Source organism: Mustelus asterias, chromosome 11, assembly GCF_964213995.1.
Source record: "Mustelus asterias chromosome 11, sMusAst1.hap1.1, whole genome shotgun sequence".
Taxonomy (NCBI): domain Eukaryota; kingdom Metazoa; phylum Chordata; class Chondrichthyes; order Carcharhiniformes; family Triakidae; genus Mustelus; species Mustelus asterias.
Window position 1 is genome coordinate 23,482,065 of NC_135811.1, and position 17,742 is coordinate 23,499,806.

General features: G+C 42.3%; 1 protein-coding gene across 1 annotated transcript in view; it reads right to left on the reverse strand.

Moving 5' to 3' along the window:
- Window positions 1-662: 662 nt before the first annotated feature.
- trub1 (TruB pseudouridine (psi) synthase family member 1) overlaps window positions 663-17,742 on the reverse strand; it is a 52,348-nt gene continuing 35,268 nt past the window's right edge. Inside the window, exons 5-8 of the mRNA XM_078223253.1 lie at window positions 16,024-16,096; window positions 9,210-9,349; window positions 2,937-2,993; window positions 663-2,785 (exon numbers count right to left, since the gene is read on the reverse strand). Of these exons, the coding sequence (XP_078079379.1) occupies window positions 2,571-2,785; window positions 2,937-2,993; window positions 9,210-9,349; window positions 16,024-16,096 (485 nt within the window). The 3' untranslated portion in view covers window positions 663-2,570. The remainder of the gene's footprint in view (window positions 2,786-2,936; window positions 2,994-9,209; window positions 9,350-16,023; window positions 16,097-17,742) is intronic.

The window sequence follows — 17,742 nt, forward strand, 5'->3', positions numbered from 1 at the left end:
TATTCCATGATGCCTTTAAGTTGGAGATAAAACCCCAGCAGATCATGAGGCAATTGAAAATTACAGATGAGTTTGCCAAGTTAATTGTTGATGGTAGCCTTTCTGCTGAACAAAGCTATAATGCTGATGGAACATCCCTATTTTGGAATTACATACCTAGGAAAACCCTAGCAACTGTTGATGAGAATGATGAGATGGTGCAAAAGATAGGTTTACTGTGCTTGGTTGTGCTAATACATTTGGGACATATCAGCACAAGTTCATGTGTATTGGTAACAGCCAGCAGACAAAGTGTTTCGGCTCATCACTATTCTGACAAAAGAGCAAAGGTAACGAGACACATTTGTTTGGGCGGGTTTAAGAAACACGGTTTCCAATGCTCATTGTAAGTAAGTTGAATTTGATGAAGAGGGTAAGATGTTATTCTTCAACAATTGCTCAGCATGTTCTGATGTTGAACTTCTCATCAAAGACCAGTTGTTTGGCATATATTTACCTCCAAACATAACATCACTGTTGTAGCCAATAAACTAAGTATAAAAATGAATTTGAGGTGTTTGCTTAGTGCTGTGAATCAAAGCCTTGGGGACATGAATTTTGTGATGGACCTCATCTGCGTTGTTGCGCATTGGTGGAACCAAATTAATAAAGACACCAGGATTAACACTTGGTACAACCTGTGGCTGGCAATGATGTTTAATGTTGGTGATGATGATGCTCATTTTCAAGGAATTGGCGTTGAATTAAAAGAAAATGATTTCAAAACTATACAATGGTTGTCATTTCAAGCCTTGCAATCATTGGATAAACAAAGGGAATAATATACTGATGTTGAAACCGTGGAAATGGCTTAATAATCAGAGGAGAAAGCTAACAGTGAAGATGGTGATGATGATATTAGCAGTCAAGTTGAGGAAGTGTCCATAAGAATTGCATAAATGTGTGAAGATTTAATCAACACAGGACAAGAGATAACCCAGATTTACAAGATAAGAAAAACTAATAAAGAAGCCCAAATTCATGAGCGAATGAACTTAGCCTGTGCTTTGAAGGCTAACCATAAAAAGCATTCTTTCTGGTTGTATCACAGCTTGGTATGACCCCTACTCTGTCCAAGACTGCAAGGAACTACAAAAAGTCGTGAATGTCGCCCAATCCATCACACAAACCAGCCTCCCATCCATTGACTCTGTCTACACTTCCTGCTGCCTTGGAAAGGCAGCCAGCATAATTAAGGACTCCATGCACCCCAGACATTCTCTCTTCCACCTTCTTCTGTCGGGAAAAAGATACAAAAATCTGAGGTCACGTACCAACCGACTCAAGAACAGCTTCTTCCCTGCTGCTGTCAAACTTTTGAATGGACTTACCTTGCATTAAGTTGATCTTTCTCTACACCCTAGCTATGACTCTAACACTACATTCTGCACTCTCTGCTTTCCTCCTCTATGAACAGTATGCTTTGTCTGTATACCGCACAAGAAACATGTTAATACATGTGACAATAATAAATCAAATCAAATAAAGCTCTTGAAATTCAGATAATTGCGGTTATTTGAACCGTTGTCACAGGATAACTGCGATGGCTGTACTTTTCAGAAGTGAGGAGGGGCCTTTTTAAAAATGTTTTGTATTTGTAACAGAATTTGATTAGCTGGATGTGAAAGACATTTTGTACAAAATATATATGGTATAGGAATGAATTGTCTTAGGGAGTGAAGCGGTCATTTGTAATGAACTAAGTTATCATTGTTAAAGAGGAGGAGGGTATTACAAGATACAATGTATGCCCGAGGAAAATATCCTTTATATGTTCCAATACCAAAATATTCACATTCAGAGTTAAAAATGACCAATTCTCAGGAATGAAAAAATTATGAATCAAATCTACAGCTTCAATAACAATAATAGAAGTTTCTATTCATAGATGAACATAGAATCCCTACAGTGCAGAAGGAGGCCATTCAGCCCATCGAGCCTGCACCGACACCAATCCCACCCAGGTCCTATTCCCGTAATCCCATGTATTTACCCTGCTAATCCCACTGACACTAAGGGGCAATTTAGCATGGCCAATTAACCTAACCTGCACATCTTTGGAGTGTGGGAGGAAACCAGAGCACCCGGAGGAAACCCACGCAAACACGGGGAGAATGTGCAAACTCCACACAGACAGTGATCCAAGCCAGGAATCAAACCCAGGTCCCTGGCGCTGTGAGGCAGCAGTGCTAACCACTGTGCCACCCTATTCATCTATTACTGCCTAATTATTCAAAGAATTATTAATATCTTGCTTAAAGGGAGAATTATATAATACAGTATTAACATTTCAGTAAGTCTCATGTTGATTAAATCTTCCTTGTTAACAAAGTCCATCAGAGGAGAACAGCTTTGAAACTGTGAAGTTGGTTACAAATTAATTGTGCTCAACTGGTTAGGCATTTTCAAAGTGAACTTTCAAAATGCTGTTATTCAGAGCTGTTCAACTTTCAGAATGCGAGTACAGCAGAATAATTTAGATTGCGTTGCATTCTTTATTTTGTTCTTTCATCGAGAAATGCATCTGAACATCAATCAGCTTCTTTCACTTGTTCAGAGTTTTCCTGAGAGTCTGTCTTCAATTTCTTGCATGCTACTTCAGGTGAAACCAGCGCTGTGCAGGACTCGATAGCTTTTACTATTTCATCTATTGTCCATTTCTCCTCTTGAAGTGCATGTTCATCCAATGTGAAAGGGCCCTGCTTGGTTCTGATCAACTCCTTCACATGGGCACATGAAGAAAGCTCTGAACAAAAATAAAATATTTGTATTAGTATCTGAAGTAGCATTTCATTGGAATTGCCCCAACAGGAAAAATAACTGTTAATGCTACTAATCTTCACAAATTTTCAGCATTTTGCTTTTTCTGCAAGATAGGGTTGCTTATTTGGTCCTACCTTTGCCAAGGTCATTGACCAAACTGCGGACGTAAAAACCACCTCCACATTCAACATCTGCAATAAAAACACAGCACTTTAATCAGCTAATTTGGAGCATAAAACCAGAACTTCTACGTTTTGGATGGCAAAACAAAATTTTATTTTGTCAGTGCACCAAGTACAGAGGATAAATATATAACATCCATATGGAGAAAACATTTGATACAGAAGACAGAGCTGCCGATACTCAGAATTATCTGTTCTGGAATCACTTTAGTAGCCTAGCAGAATATATTCCTAGAATTCATCACAAATGGGTAAAGTGAGCAAAGCCATTTTACCTGCATCTCAGAAGTACCAAAGCCCAAATTCTCTTGTCACAACATAGAAATCATAGAAACCCTACAGTGCAGAAGGAGGCCATTCGGCCCATCGAGCCTGCACCAACCACAATCCCACCCAGGCCCTACCCCCACATATTTTACCCGCTAATCCCGCTAATCCCACTAACCTACGAATCTCAGGGGCAATTTTTAACCTGGCCAATCAACCTAACCCACACATCTTTGGACTGTGGGAGGAAACCGGAGCACCCGGAGGAAACCCACGCAGACACGAGGAGAATGTGCAAACTCCACACAGACAGTGACCCGAGCCGGGAATCGATCCGTGTGTTGCAACAATACGAAAGCCACGTGTGCAAAGAACAGTTTCCCATCAGTCCTCAGGTATCTTAAATTTGCTCCATCGAGATTTAGATTGAATTAGTGGATCTACTTTTCTGCCATTTTCCGCCTATAAGATCATCTTTCAGTTACTGGCTTACAGGGCTGAAAAGCTCAGGTTGAGTTTTTTCCCTCATAACTCAATCTTCTTGGCATGGAGTTTGTTGACAGAGCCGGGTTCATCGCAAATTAGTACTGCTGAGAATTTAGTGACGAGGAAGCAGGTGGTTTCTCATATGCAACTCAAAATAAATGAAGCTACAGAGCCAGAGAATGCTGAGATAACTATGAAGATTGTCTATCTAGGTATCAAAAGCTTGTAAATGCTTAGCATCTTGGTGGTCTTTGCTAAGCTTGAGCAAATAATTTAGTCACTGGGTATTTCGCTTTGAAGAGCGACTAGAAAAGAAGCAGTGTAGTTAAGTCTAGCTATTGGTTATTATTTAAATCTTATATTTTGTTTAAAGTTTTATCCAGAATGAAGACAAACCCAAGCTATAGCTTGTATTGTGCGCTACAGGGAAACTTGATGCTTCCTGTGCCTCAGGAGGCTATTTGCACAGGAAGTGCTTTCAGTGAGCTAAACTCATGCGGAGGGCTTCTGAGCTTGAGAGGCAGCCAAATTCACTGCATGGGCTTATGGGAGGCCAAGTGTTTCCCGTGTCATCGATTCTAGGAGGGGGAATCATCCTACAATTAGACAGAATTCATAATGGCAAGTGGGTAGCCATGCAGCAGGGTATGAAAAAGCAGGCAGTGCAGGAATCCTTGGAGATTGTGGCACTTAATAGTTAGCACTGAATGCTGGTTGGTGGGACACCAACATATCACGGGCATTTGCTAACTGTGTTTTAATTGTGCAAGTAGTGGCATTCACTGGGCATGTATTTGTGCCACTATAAATAGACAGTGACTGAAATTATCATTGCTGAATTAGGTGCGCTGTAAATAAGCGCTTATTAAATCATGTCAAGATTGACTATAACTCCATCTTTCACCAACTGACTTTCCCATACCTTGCACCAGGGGCAAGCCAACTCCACGGGGAATAAAGCCAAATATTGAGGAATTGGGGTTTCAATAGTCAAGGAGACAGATAGGTAATTCTGCCACCATTAATACAAGACCCATTATGATATGTTGCCTGTGTGCCACTAGGCTAAGAGACATAATGAAGGGGAAGAGAAACGGTTGTGGTCATATTAGAACAAACCAGGGTGGAAACGGGTTGAGGTCCTGCAGCAGAATCTAAAAATGCAGTAAACTCTAGTTTCCAAGTGCTACGTGCTAGTAAGAGTAGAAACAAGAAGGTTAATGCATGGCTAGAGACATGGTGCACCCAGGACATTGGGACCAGTTCTGTAAGGAAAGGTTGCACCTCAATATTCAATCTGAAACAAAGTATACTGGAATAGACAGCACTAAAATGCAGAATTCAGTGCAATCATAGAAAAAGATGTGTGTTACGTGTGAAGTGCATGTATGCAAATACACAAAGTGTGGTTAATAAGGTTGATGAGCTGCAGGTGCAATAGGATGGGAACAGGATATAATGTCAACGACTGAGACCTGGCTCAAAAAAAAGGAGCATCAAATGCTTAATTTTCATGGTACAAGGTAATCAGGAAACATAGGGAAGAGAAAAAGAGGGGTAGCAATTGCCGATTAGGAAAGATATTACACAACTGAAGAGAGAACACAAAGAGATCAAAGACAGTGTCGACTCAGTTGGAATTTTGAAACAACAAAAGGAGTTTTTACACTTCTGGGTGTGTTTAATTAGCCAGAGAGCGGTAAAGAGTTGGAGGACCAGACTTTAACCTGTCCTAATATTGAATGGGACAGCAATTAATTTAAAGACAGGAGAAACGGAGCAATTTCTGAGGTGTTCAGAAGTAATGTCCTTGATTAGCATGTTTCCAGACCAATGAGGAAGGAGACATTGATGCATCCAGTTCTGGGGAATGAAATGGGTTAAGTGAAGAACGTCACAGTTGAAAAGCATCTCTGGACAAGTGATCAGAATATTGTAAGGTTTAGATTAGTTTTGGAGAAGGACAGGGAGCAATAAAATAAGACAAAAATATTTATCTGGAGGAGGATTAATTTCAGGAGATTGAGGGGGAATCTGGCAAAGTAAATTAGAGTCAAAGACTGGCAGACAGAAATGTAATGGAACAATGGGTGGCCTTTAAAGAGGAGACGGTTCAGATAGATGTTACAAGGGGGAAATGTCCAGCAACCAAAGCCTGGGCTCGCTGGACAACTAAGGAGTTGGTTGGAGAGTAGGACGAAGCAAAAAAAAGATGTAACAAATGTGATGTAAAGGTACAGAAATAGATCTTCAGTTAACACATGGGAAATTAAAGTCTTCTGTGAACATATTAACACTAACATTTGCTTGACAATTTGTGAGGCCAATTACTGGACAATCATTGGTGATGCAGAATGAGTGATTGAGATGTTAAGTAAATACTTTGTTTACGAGGTTTGTGGAATACGGAGTGAGATCAAAGAATACAAAAGGAGGTAGTAGAAAAGCTGGGAGTGCTTAAAGAGGACAAGTCGCCTTGTCCAGATGGGATGCATCCTCAAAGTTGTTACGGGCATCAAGAATATAAAATTGCAGACATGCTGGTCATGATCTTTCAATCCTCCTCAGAGACAGGTACCAAACGACTGATGATTGAAAATTTTAGCCTCTTGTTCAAAGAAAGAGGACAAACATAGCAACTGCAGTTTCTTTTCATTGGTTGAAAACATAGACACAATAATCTGGTAAAACAGCAACTTGGACAAATGTGAACTCATTAAGGAGAGTCAGTGTGGATTTATTATGGACAAATTGTGTTTGACTAACTTTGAATTTTTTGATAAGGTAACAGAAGGTGGATGAGAGTGTGCAGTTGACGTATATGCAGACTTCCAAAAGGCATTTGATAAAGTAACATATTGGACTATCATTCTATGGGATAAAGTGGCAGGAGCAACATGGATTCAAAATTGACAAAGGGATGGAAAACAAAAATTTGTGGTACATAGAACATAGAAAGCCACAGCACAAACAGGCCCTTCGGCCCACAAGTTGCGCTGATCATATCCCTACCTCTAGGCCTATCTATATCCCTCAATCCCATTAAATCCCATGTACTCATCCAGAAGTCTCTTAAAAGACCCCAACGAGTTTGCCTCCACCACCACCGACGTCAGCCGATTCCACTCACCCACCACCCTCTGAGTGAAAAACTTACCCCTGACATCTCCTCTGTACCTACCCCCCAGCACCTTAAACCTGTGTCCTCTCGTAGCAACCATTTCAGCCCTTGGAAATAGCCTCTGAGAGTCTACCCTATCCAGACCTCTCAACATCTTGTAAACCTCTATCAGGTCACCTCTCATCCTTCGTCTCTCCAGGGAGAAGAGACCAAGCTCCCTCAACCTATCCTCATAAGGCATGCCCCCCAATCCAGGCAACATCCTTGTAAATCTCCTCTGCACCCTTTCAATGGCTTCAACATCTTTCCTGTAATGAGGTGACCAGAACTGCGCGCAGTACTCCAAGTGGGGTCTAACCAGGGTCCTATAAAGCTGCAGCATTATCTCCCGACTCCTAAAATGGTGAATGGTTGTTTTTTCAGACTGGCAGGGAGTATACAGCAGCACCCAAGGTTCAGTGCTAGGATTACTGCAGTCGGATATGGATTAATAACTTGGGCTTGGAAGTACCCAAGTACTTGGGATGTCAATTTCAAAATTTGCAGAAGACATGTAACTTGGAAATGGAGCAAACTGTTAAACAAAAAAACAGATGGTGTCTACTAATTTACATTCATACTAATAATCTGAAAATTTGGATCTCACTGCCATTTCACTTGGTATGCTTTGAACAAAAACTGTAATAAAGGCATTAACTCCCGTCTTCTAATTCTTGAGTAAAACAGTGCTCATAGAGGTTTACAGCATGGAAACAGGCCCTTTGGCCCAACTTGTCCATGCCGTCCTTTTTTTTTAAAAAAAAACCCCTAAACTAATCCCAATTGCCCACATTTGGCCCATATCCCTCCATACCCATCGTACCCATGTAACGATCTAAATGCTTTTTAAAAGATAAAATTGTACCCGCCTCTACTCCTACCCCTGGCAGCTTGTTCCAGACACTCACCATCCTGTGTGAAAAAATTGCCCCTCTGGACACTTTTGTATCTCTCCCCTCTCACCTTAAACCTATGCCCTCTAGTTTTAGACTCCCCTACCTTTGCGAAAAGATATTGACTATCTACCTTGTCCATGCCCCTCATTATTTCATAGACCTCTATAAGGTCACCCCTCAGCCTCCTATGCTCCAGAGAAAAAAGTCCCAGTCTATTCAGCCTCTCCTTATAACTCAATCCATCAAGTCCCGGTAGCATCCGAGTAAATCTTTTCTGCACTCTTTCTAGTTTAATAATATCCTTTCTATAATAGGGTGACCAGAACTGCACACAGTATTCCAAGTGTGGCCTTACCAATGTCTTGTACAACTTCAACAAGATGTCCCAACTCCTGTATTCAATGTTCTGACCGATGAATCTAAGCATGCTGAATGCCTTCTTCACCACTCTGTCCACGTGTGACTCCACTTTCAAGGAGCTATGAACATGTACCCCTAGCTCTCTTTGTTCTGTAACTCTTCCCAATGCCCTACCATTAACTGAGTAAGTCCTGCCCTGGTTCAATCTACCAAAATGCATCACCTCGCATTTGTCTAAATTAAACTCCATCTGCCATTCGTCAGCCCACTGGCCCAATTGATCAAGATCCCACTGCAATTGGAGATAACCTTCCTCACTGTCCACCATGCCACCAATCTTGGTGTCATCTGCAAACTTACTAACCATGCCCCCTATATTCTCATCCAAATCATTAATATAAATGACAAATAACAATGAGGCACACCGCTGGTCACAGACCTCCAGTTTGAAAAACAACTCTCTACAACCACCCTCTGGCTTCTGTCAAGAAGCCAATTTTGTATCCATTTAGATACCTCACCCTGGATCCCGAGAGATTTATCTTTATGCAACAACCTACCATGCGGTACCTTGTCAAAGGCCTTGCTAAAGTCCATGTAGACAACATCAACTGCACTGCCCTCATCTACCTTCTTGGTTACCCATAGAACCATAGAAAATTACAGCTCAGAAACAGGCCTTTTGGCCCTACTTGTCTGTGCCGAACCCCTTCAAAAAACTCAATTAAATTTGAGACACATGATTTTCCACTCACAAAGCCATGCTGACTGTCCCTAATCAGTCCTTGCATCTCTAAATGCCTGTCGATCCTGTCTCTCAAAATACCTTCCAACAATTTACCCACCACAGATGTGAGGCTCACTGATCTGTAGTTCCCAGGCTTTTCCCTGCAGCCCTTTTTAAACAAAGGCACAACATTTGCCACTCCAAACATTTAATTGAATACACCTATTTTCTCTATCCCCAAACAGGTTGTTAAGTGAAACTCTTTCCTTCATGAAGTATTGAGCTTGCATGCATCTCCTTAAAGCGACAGAACAAGTGACTTTGCTTACTTAGAGTAAAGAGAGGAGGGTTGTAATCCTGTACAGAGAGACCAAAAACCACAACAGGCCTGGCAGGTTTAGCTTCTACAGGTTTTCCTTTCTTCACCAAATTGGAAAGTCGTTGCCCATTTTGCTTTAAAGCAGAATATCTGAAAGCAAGAATGTTAAAATAATTATGCGAAATGTAAAGATACCCATGTGATTCGAACAAGTTATAAAAACATTCAGTAAGAACCAGGTGTTAAAAAGAAACATTAAAATCTACAACTTTCACAACAACTTACATCCACGACTTCCTTGCTTCTATGGCCAAAAAAAGAAATCGACATGCAGCCAGACAATCAAAGTCTGTAGTACAGCTTTGAAACACTATCCAAGCAGGGCTCTCTACCTGCAGATTTCCAATGATCATTAGGTGCAAGTTTCCTGAAGTACTTAGCAAGTACTTGAAAAAGGTGATGAAACATTTACCTTCATACAAGTTTTCATTGTCGGATAATTAAATGTAGGAGGTTTTTTTGAAGAAAGCATTCAGACTAAATATAATTGGTGCAAGACAAAGCCAGTTACACAGTAATTGCTTGATGAATATCAGTATCTCTGGAACAAACAATCTGGAGTTGCACAAATTGTAATCCAGTTAAATAATTTTCATGAACAATTACAAAATCCAGAGATTAAATTACCCCTTTTGGCTTTGTGACTCGGAAATGCACAAAAAATGGCCAATGACACCAGGTTACTTGATTTTTGAGGGGGAAAATAAACTTTATTTAAAATAAGTTACAGAACTTGGTAGCTATCATGAAATATATTGAATAATGAATAAAATAATGGTCATCCAGGATGATTACAAGCCGGCAATGATGACAAAAGAGAAGACAGAAGTTCAAAACAGTTGATTATCATTCCAAGAGGTGAAAGCTGCCTTGTAATGACTTTATGCACCAGCTTTTCAAAAGGAAGATTACGTTGTGGCAGTATGCGATATTATGTTTGTGACCATATTTTGATATCAGCCATGGAATTGATGTCAAACATCAATTAGTATGATGCATGCTGTTGAAGTGTGATGTCCAGGCTGAAAATTAATACGATCTAAAAGTTTGTGATGTGATAATTAATAATTGAGCATTCCAAAATCATCCTACCAGTGCAGATGAAAATTGTAGGGAAAATTAAAACACAAGCATGTTTATTCATAGAATCCCTACAGTGCAGGAGGCCGCCATTTGGCCTATCAAGTCTGCACTGACAACAATCCCACCCAGGCCCTATCCCCGTAACCCCACTTATTTACCCTGCTAATCCCCCGACACTAATGGACAGTTTAGCATGGCCAATCCATCTAACCCGCACATCTTTAGGCTGTGGGAGGAAACCCACGCAGAGACGGGGAGAACTTGCAAACGCCACACAGATCGTGACCCGAGGCCGGATTTGAACCCGGGTCTCTAGCACTGTGAGGCAGCTGTGCTAACCACGGTGTTGCCCCTCATTCTTCTTCTAAAGTTGGCCAAAGTAAGGAAAGAAAGGTGGTGGGATGGCAGCATTGATGGAGAATATTACAGTGCTAAAGGGCGGGGATGGATTCCCTAGAGGGTTTTAAGGGTCAAATCTATTTGGTGAAAGAAAGAATAGAGGTACCATTACACAGCTGGGTATACTCTATAGTAAGAAGTTTAACAACACCAGGTTAAAGTCCAACAGGTTTATTTGGTAGCAAAAGCCACACAAGCTTTCAGAGCTCTAAGCCCCTTCTTCAGGTGAGTGGGAATTCTGTTCACAAACAGAGCTTATAAAGACACAGACTCAATTTACACGAATAATGGTTGGAATGCGAATACTTACAACTAATCAAGTCTTTAAGAAACGAAACAACGTGAGTGGAGAGAGCATCAAGACAGGCTAAAAAGATGTGTATTGTCTCCAGACAAGACAGCCAGTGAAACTCTGCAGGTCCACGCAACTGTGGGAGTTACAAATAGTGTGACATGAACCCAATATCCGGGTTGAGGCCGTCCTCGTGTGTGCGGAACTTGGCTATCAGTTTCTGCTCAGCGACTCTGCGCTGTCGTGTGTCGCGAAGGCCGCCTTGGAGAACGCTTACCCGAATATCAGAGGCCGAATGCCCGTGACCTACTCTATAGGCCATCAACAGAGGTAACAAGGAGAGTTCATGAGACTAGAGCGGATGGCATGGTGTGCATGGGCTGCCAAAATGCGTTTGATAAAGTGCCACTCAAGAGGATAAACTGAAGCCCGTGAATGAAAGGGACAGTGTCTGCATGGATATAAAATTGGCTGAGTGACAGAAATCAGTTGCTTTTCAGACTGGAGGAGTAAACTGACCCCAGGGTCAGTACTAGGTACACTGCTTTTCTTGATATATATCAGGACCTAGGATTGGGTACACAGGACATCATTTTAGAACTTGCGGGTTACATCAAACTCAAAAGTATTGTATCGAGGATTGAGGATATCTCATCTGGGCTGCACAGGAACTTGGAGTGAGAATGGGAAAGATCCAGATGTCAAGGCCTATGAATGTACCAATGATATAGGTAGTACGAAGGAATAGGTTCTGCGGAGGGAATACAAGCAGCTAGGTGCCAAAGTAAAATGCAGAACCACAAAGGTAATAATCTCGGAATTACTATGAGCCACAAGCTATTTGGCATAGGGCTAATAAAATTAAAGAGGTAATTGTGTGGCTCAAAGATTGGTGTGGGAGAAATGGGTTTGAGTTCATAGGGCTTTGGCACCAGTACTGGGGAAAGAGGGAACTGTTCTATTGGGATGGGATCTACTTGAATCATGCTGGGAGCTGTGCCCTGGCAAATTGAATAACAAAGGCCGTAGATAAGGCTCTAAACTAAATAGTTTGATGGGGGAGGTGAGGCGGGAGAAGAGGAGAGGTGTTCAGTTATATGGAAAATTAAAAACAGTGTGAGGAGAAGGTAGGAGTACAGATTAATGATGAGGCCAATTGTTACCAGATCATTCAAGAAAAAGATAGAGTATATGAATGTCATACTGCACCAGAGAATCATACAAGAGTAGGGCCGGGGCAGCACAGTGGTTAGCACTGCTGCCTCACAGCACCAGGGACCCGGGTTCGATTCCCGGCTTGAGTCATTGTCTGCGCAGAGTCTGCACGTTCTCCCTGTGTCTGCGTGGGTTTCCTCCCACAAGTCTATACGATGTGCTGGTTAGATGCATTGGCCATGTTAAATTTTCCCTCAGTGTACCCAAACAGGTGCTGGAGTGTGGCAAGTAGAGGATTTTCACGGTAATTTGATTGCAGTCTAGGCTATTGGGTTCATACATTGCCTTGGTGGCATTAAAAGCAAGTTTTCTTTTACACAGAGGGTGGTGGGTGCCTGGAACTCATTGCCGGGGAGATAGTGGAAAGATATGATAACGACTTTTAAGGGGCGTCTTGACAAATACATGAATAGGATGGGAATAGAGGGATATGGTCCCCAGAAGGGTAGGGGGTATTAGTTCAGTTGGGCAGCATGGTCGGTGCAGGCTTGGAGGGCCTGTTCCTGTGCTGTAAATTTTTGTTCTTTGTTCCCAAGCCCTGGGTGTCATGCTTGTCGTCGAGGAGTTGCAGCTTCTTAGCTTTCTCAGCCCACCATTGGTCTTGATTTCCTTAGTTCTTCTTCGTACCCCCACCATTGCTCTTTGATAAGTTTGCCTCTGTTTTGCTGCTGTTATTTTGCCAGGCACGGAAAGCTTTCCTCTTGTCGATGAGGTCTTGGATGGTGCAGTCTTAGTGTTTCCTGGTCTTGCAGCCAATGGGTTCTTCACTGCTTGAGATGATGGCTGTCTTCAGCTCTTTCCAGTTTTCCTCCACTCCATTAGAATGAACACTTTGAAGATTTTGGAGAAGACATAGTTGGAAGTTCACGAGCATGTCTGACTCTTGAAACCGCTCAATGTTAATCTTTGTGAGCTGTTTCTTCATCCTCTGCTGCTTCTGGAGAAGTTTGATGGACAGAGGAGCGGATGAGCTGATGGTCTGTCCAGCAGCCATCTGCACTGGTCACTGCTTTGGTGATGAGGGCCCCTTTTGGTCACGGGATCGGACAATGATGAAATCGAATATGTGCCAGTGCTTTGATCATGGATATCTCCAGGAAGTCTTGAACTTGTCTTTTTGATGGAACAGAGTGATTGTGATGACAAGCTGATGTCCTACGGATTTGGTGGGTAGGAGAACCCTGTTGGGGTTGCAATTCCCAATTCCTTTCTTTCCAGAGTTGGGATGATGGCATTGAAGTCTCCCAGGGGGATGATCTCATCTTCCTTAGGAATGTTGGGACAGTATGGTGTTCAGGGTGGAGTAGAACAAAGAACAAAGAACAATACAGCACAGGAACAGGCCCTTCGGCCCTCCAAGCCCGCGCCGCTCCCCGGTCCAGGATTGAATCCTGAATCCAGGATCCCCGCCCAGAGTAGAAGTAGAAGCTTTCTTTGGGCTCATCATTGGCATTAAGAGTTGGGGTGTAGGCACTCGTGACCATTGCCTGCTGGTTCTTGGCAAATTGTAGACAGGGGGCCATGGGGGGCTTGAAGCTGAAAGGGAGCTTCGAGAGTCAGTTGACGAGTTTGATGGCGAATCCTCATACAAATCATTGAAGATGGCAGGGCAGATTGAGAGAATGATTAAAATAGAGTAAAGGATCCAGGGCTTTATAAATAGAGGCATAAAATATGAAAATAAGAAAGTAATGATGCACCTTTGTAAAACACTGGTTTAGCTTCAATGGCTGCTTGGAAGGCCACCAGCTTCATCGAGATGGCCTCCCTGCAGCAGTCTGGAGGGGGTGGGAGGATGTGGGGATGGGTGGATTTCAGGACCAGAGATCCAGAAGGCAAAAGGAGGACACGAGCAATTCGGAGTGCCACAATTTAGAAAGAATGTGAAGACTTGAAAGAAGATACAAAAAATGTTCCAAGAATGAAAGAATTACATGGACAGATTGCAGAATCTTTTTTTTTAACCTAATAGGTTGAGAGGAGATTTGATATTAGTGTTCAAAATTATAATGGGTTTAGTGTAGGTAGATAGAGAAGTGTTGCAAAACCAGGTGTTACCAATTTAAGGCGATCGGCAAAAGAACCAGAGTTCGCATGTGAAAAATCTCTTGTAAACTCTACATAAGAAATATGACACAAAGAGGCCATTCAACCCAACCGGCCCATGCTGGTGTTAACGCTCCACTCGAGCTTCCTCCCATCTTTTCTCATCTAAATCCATAATTGTAATCCTCTATTCCCTTCTCCCTCATATTGTCTAATATTCACTTCAACCACTCCCTCTGGTAATGATCTCCACATTCTTGCCACTCTTTGGTAAGGAAATTTGTTCTGAATACTCTATTGGATTGCTTGGTGATCTCTCGTTATACTTTTGTGATTGGTTAGAATCTGGAAATGAGATAGCAGCGCAGTGCAAATAGAAATGTGGCTTTCAAAAGAGGATTGGATAAGCACCAGAGTGAAAATACTTGCAGAGCCAGGAGCAGGGGATGGAGCTGAGCTGCCCTTGCAGAAGGTAGGCAAGACCATGATTAGCAAAATGATTATAGCACAGAAGGAGCTATGATTTGGGACCCCAATACCAAGCCAAATGAGGGTCATGAGCCTCAAATTCCAGAAGCTGAACCAGCTTGGTGATTTGGAGAGACACGGTCTAGTAACTGGTCTCTTCCAAGCTCGCTAACCAATTAAGGATGGCAGCAGGCGCATGGTGCTGTTGGTCCAGAGGGCCACAAAATGGAAGCGCTCTCAGACAGGCAAATAGAAGTAATACATTTAGGATGGCTGAACAAAGATTGACCTGAGGGGCGATCTTGAATCCCTCCTGGGGGATATTGGTGCAATGAGGGGCAGTCTTTCCTGCTCGTGGTCCTCTTTTTGGGTTCTGGATCTCTGGTCCTGAAATCCACCCATCCTCACATCCTCCCAAACCCTCCAGACTGCTGCGGGGAGGCCATCTCTATGAAGCTGGTGGCCTTCCAAGCAGCAAAAAGCCACTCAGTCATTAACAAATGCTGGTGGCCCTTCTTAATGGTCTCAGATTGGTTTTAATGATGTGAATTGGCTGCTGCCTCCGTGAGGCATGTAGCCAATCCACATGCACACCCACCTATGGAAAACCTCTTTAGTGATGAGACTGTCAGGGAGGCAACCTGACATAGTCCCTTCTATTTCACCAGCACTCTCTCTTCCCACCCGCCCTCCCCCACCTCTGTTCCCACCACCAGGAATAGGCAAAATCATAGAATCATAGAAACCCTACAGTGCAGAAACAGGCCATTCGGCCCATCAAGTCTGCACCAACCGCAATCCCACCCAGGCCCTACTCCCATATCCCTACACATTTACCCGCTAATCACTCTAACCTACGCATCTCAGGACACCAAGGGGCAATTTTTAGCATGGCCAATCAACCTAACCCGCACATCTTTGGGCTGTGGGAGGAAACCGGAACACCCGGAGGAAACCCACGCAGACATGGGGAGAATGTGCAAACTCCACACAGAGAGTGACCCAAGCCGAGAATCGAACCCAGGTCCCTGGAGCTGTGAAGCAGCAGCGCTAACCACTTGTGCTACCGTGCTGCCCCTATTCAGACCTATGATTCTAACTGTTGTAGGGGAATTTGTAATATGCTGAACAATTAATGACAAAAACATTTCTTTAATTTATCGAAATGGCAAGTAGGTCTGCAGGTTTAGCAATGCAAAATATCCACAGCAATTATCCCCATCAGTTTCACATTGCCAAAAATGCATAAGTATTAACTTACAATGGAGGAGTCTGCATAATGTTTCCTGCAAATTTCTTCAGAGTATTTTCAAGATCATCCTTTGTTACGTGATCTAATTAATGGCAAAATAAAACACTCAAGTTCTTGCCTTCATGCCAAAAGGAAAGAGAAAAAGTATTATTTCAAAGACTATTTTCATTCAAAATAGTCAAAGCAGTATCACTGTTGCAAGATGTTTTGGATGATACAATGATCCTTGCTTGCCATGTTCCAACATATATAAAACCTCTCTTCTTTCCTCCTACCTCTCTCCTAATGTCAAATATTTAGTAGATCGTAATGGATTAGCATGCTGGGCTTTCATCTCTGGGTTGGAATCTAGCCTTCCTGATGTGATTAGAATCCTCTTTATCTTGATTTTCTTTTTTTAGTTGAAATGAATCTGGGTGGATCAGGGTCTGTTTCTACTTGGCACAATACCCTAAATTTCACTTTGAAAGAGCAAAGTGAGACTAGTGTGAGGCTCGCAAAAATTCAACCAGGGAGATTTTGGTTAAGCCACACTAAGTACCGAGAAATCCTTTCGTAGACTTCAAGAAGACACAGACAAGCTGGTTGAATGGGCTGACATATGACAGATGAAATCCAATGCAGCAAAGAATGAAGTGACACATTTTGTCAAAAAGAACAGAGACAATGATGAATGGTAACATTTTAAAGGGGTGCAAGAAGGCAGGCCTGAGAATGCTTGTGCACAGAGATTTGATGATGGCAGCACAGGCTATCGAAGCAGTTGGGATCCTGGACTTTGCAGTCAGTACAAAAGCAAAGAAAATGATGCTGAACTATATGAAACAAGTTCAGCCCCAGGGTGGGGCACTTTTTGTGTGGATAAACTGCAAAGCTGAGGTTGTTCTCCTTTGAGCAGAGAAGGTTAACAGCGGATTTAATAAGAGTTACTTAAAATCATAAAGAATTGAGAGCGAATAGAAAGGAACTGCTTCCAATGGCTGAAGCGCCAACAGCCAGATGGCACAGATCAAAGGCAATCAACTAAGGTCAATCCTCAATATGCAATAAAGTCAAGTGAGGGCATAGAGAGGCTTCAAGTTAAAATAACCTGTCAGTACTCATTTGATTTAAGCTTACACATGAAAAGCTGAGGGTACCCAACGCCATACAATCTACCACTTTCAGAGGAGAAAGAAAAACACTGGTATGGGACTAGTCAAGTAAGATTCTTATAGTTGATACATTAAAAATGGTATTCAAGCCAATTTAAGTATCCTTGCAATTTAGTGATTTCAGGTGCAAAATTCCATTATGTCCTCCGTTCATGCATTCTCTGTACCTTCCCTGGAAAAAAATCTCTAAAGGTTGCAGCTACTTTCTCTGCAAATCTGAGCTAACAGACAGAAACATGCCTCCGGGAAGAGGGTGGCACAGAAGGTTGACTTAAGTGCAGGGAATTGCTGAATAGTACCATTCTAACAGAATCAGCCGAGCATTTCTACTTGCAGTTGTCAATTCATGTTTGCCTTTGCTCTGAAGTAGGCAAGGATTGGAAGCACTTACCTCTGAAACAATTCTGAGGTTAAAGGTTTAACAAATATTTTGTCACCTGTTGCTGGAAACCGAACAAAAGGACGCCTCACTTCACAGTCACCACTTTTTGTGTAGACAAATGAACAATGTTCCACAAACAGCAATGAGATGAATGATCAATAAATTTTGGCAATGTTGATCGTGGAAAATTTC